The sequence below is a fragment of the Cucurbita maxima genome, unplaced genomic scaffold, assembly GCF_002738345.1.
Source record: "Cucurbita maxima cultivar Rimu unplaced genomic scaffold, Cmax_1.0 Cma_Scf00070, whole genome shotgun sequence".
Classification (NCBI taxonomy): Eukaryota; Viridiplantae; Streptophyta; class Magnoliopsida; order Cucurbitales; family Cucurbitaceae; genus Cucurbita; species Cucurbita maxima.
In genome coordinates this window covers 250,843-253,327 of record NW_019272086.1, presented here as the reverse complement: position 1 = coordinate 253,327, position 2,485 = coordinate 250,843, and the positions used below count along the sequence as shown (strand labels likewise).

The following is a 2,485-nucleotide window of genomic DNA, read 5'->3' as shown; positions in this document are numbered from 1 at the left end:
GCTCAATTGTAGTGTGAATGATGTCACCATAACCTCTTAGGCCACTTGAGTTACTATTGAGTGTAGAGGTTGTCAAGAATGAGGTCGTGATTCCGTAAATTGATTTTAAGGAGGGACTTGAGACTACACGGGTAGTTAACTCTAGATGAGTACTTTTATTGAGTGTAGAAATTGGTCGAGGCTAAGGGCACAATTTCGTAAGCTGGTCTTGAGAAGAGACTTGAACTACACTGGTAGTTATGTCAAGGTAAGTGCTTTTATTGAGTCTAGAAATGAGACGAAGGCTGAGGCTGCAGTTCGATAAACAAGTCCTAAGGACTTGGGACTACACAAGTGGTTGGCTCATGATGGGTGCCCTTAGTGAGTGTGGAAACGACCCTGGGCCTCCTGAGCAAGGTCACAACAACATAAATTTGTTTGAGAGGGACGTGAAACCACGTGACTAAACTTAGTCATTGGTTTGCTTGTGAGGTCGCTCTTTTAGATTCATTAGGTGCTATAGTCCTATGTTAAGGGTCACCAACTAACCTTACACAGATGATGCCATATGGTCCAAACAAATATGATGAGGTCGAGCCCAAACCCAAGATACTGGCCATTCACTATTGTAGCTATGCAAGCTTACGAAGTATGAGAATAGAAAAGTTGGTTATCTTGAGATGAGATTTGTAGTTTAGTAGGTATGCGACACTAGAACCTAGTGAATAGCTTCTAAACTTCGATAGGGTTTCTAACATGTAAGAGAATCGGATGAAACTTCAAAGCTTTTTTGGAAGCTTAGATAGCTATAGAATTAGGCCCGAACTTCCTAGGAATTGGAACAGTAGGTTGCTTACTGAGTAATTTATACTCACCCCATGTCTCATTTCTTTTTCCAGTGTTCACTAACTGTTGGTCGCAGTCAGAAAGCGTTTGAGAGCTGTGTGGTCACATAGGAGGTTGCTTACAAAATGTTTCTTTAGCTGATAATATACCGAGATGACAGTTAAGAACAATATAAAATTTCAGTTAAGCTAATTCACATCAACTTGTGTATAGATCAATTTTGTTCAATTGTTGAGAAGTTTAGGTACCCACAATTAAAAAAAATTAAAAAAAATTAAAAAAGAAAAATTATAGTAAAATTTCGAAGGTTAAAAAGGTAATTTTATTATCTCCCACGATTCTAAATCTGTGAATGACCGCGGTGGACCTTGACGACGACGGGGGAATGGGTTGCTGGTGAATTGGGTGATTGCTGGTGGCAATTTTTTGCTTCAATCAGCCGAAGTATTCATTCTGTACATGCCTTTGCTTTAGATCTCTCTGAATTTCCTCTGTTCTTCTCCGCTTTCCCTCCCTCTCGCCATAATTTGCAGCAGAATTTGAAGCGTCGGTGGCGGAGTCATGGAGAAGATGAATCAGGCGTTTGAGAAAATGAAAATGTTGGTAGGAGTTGAGGTGGACGACGAAGCTTCTACTGCTACCATCAATGACGATAACTCTTCCTGGTTTATGGACGATTTCAACCGCAATTGCACGCTATCCACCAAACAGGTTTTCTTCTTTTAGATTCTAATTTTGATTCGTCCATTGCTGAATTTAGAGCAGCAAAGTAGCGTTTTGATATTTTATTTGTATTATGTAAATACGCAGTATTGCACCTTTGATATACATTTTTCATTGCTGACTTTGATTTCTGAAAGATGATCTAACACAACGAAATGGGACTGTAACTGGGTTTCTATTGCCAGAACTGAATGCCACGAAGAAGTAAAACCTTGAATATGTTAAATTAAAACTTAATACTCATCACGAAGAAGTGAAATTTCAGTTATGTTAAATTGAAAGTGTCTGGCAAATAACAACTATCTAATGCTCCTGGCATCGTTTAAGAGATTTTATCCTCCATCTTAATCGCCGTCCACCGGAAAAGGAAATGGAGATTCTCTGGTTATAGATCAATAGAATATTCCTATGGAGTATTTGGCTCAAAAGGAAAAAGAGAACCTTAATAACAAAAGGAATCCGTTTGATAGTTTCCTTGAATTGTGACTGCTTTATCATGGTGCATATGTTACTCCCTTTAACAATTAATGATCTTTTGGTCAGTTGGATTTCTTTTTTTTAATCACCATTGGGTAGGAGTTTGGCCTTTTCTCCTTTGCAGTTTTTCATTCTTTCAATGAAAATTTATTTCCCATTTCTTCAAGTCTCACAGATGAGGCATAACTTTCTATAATCAAGAAGAAAAAGAATGGAAAACTGTTATCCATATACTTAACACTTATAAGTGTGTGGCCATACACATTTAAAAACATATTTAATTGTTGAAATAGTAGTGCAATGAGAAAAGAAAATTCTATGAAAACTCATTCTGAGACCAAACAAATTCTAAAATACCTCCAACAAATGAAAATCCAATAAACTAGAGGGCAGGGCAGCCGACTTTGAACCATCTTTGTGATTTTTATGACTGTAGACAAGCGGGAAAGGCTCAATTAAC

The 2,485-nt window shown here is 37.7% G+C and overlaps 1 protein-coding gene across 2 annotated transcripts in view; it reads left to right on the top strand.

Moving 5' to 3' along the window:
• Positions 1-1,170: 1,170 nt before the first annotated feature.
• Positions 1,171-2,485, top strand: part of LOC111472372 (vesicle transport protein SFT2B) — an 18,117-nt gene continuing 16,802 nt past the window's right edge. For both annotated transcript variants that reach the window (XM_023118056.1, XM_023118055.1), the window contains exon 1: positions 1,171-1,536. In XM_023118056.1, the coding sequence (XP_022973824.1) occupies positions 1,387-1,536 (150 nt within the window). In that variant the 5' untranslated portion in view covers positions 1,171-1,386. The remainder of the gene's footprint in view (positions 1,537-2,485) is intronic.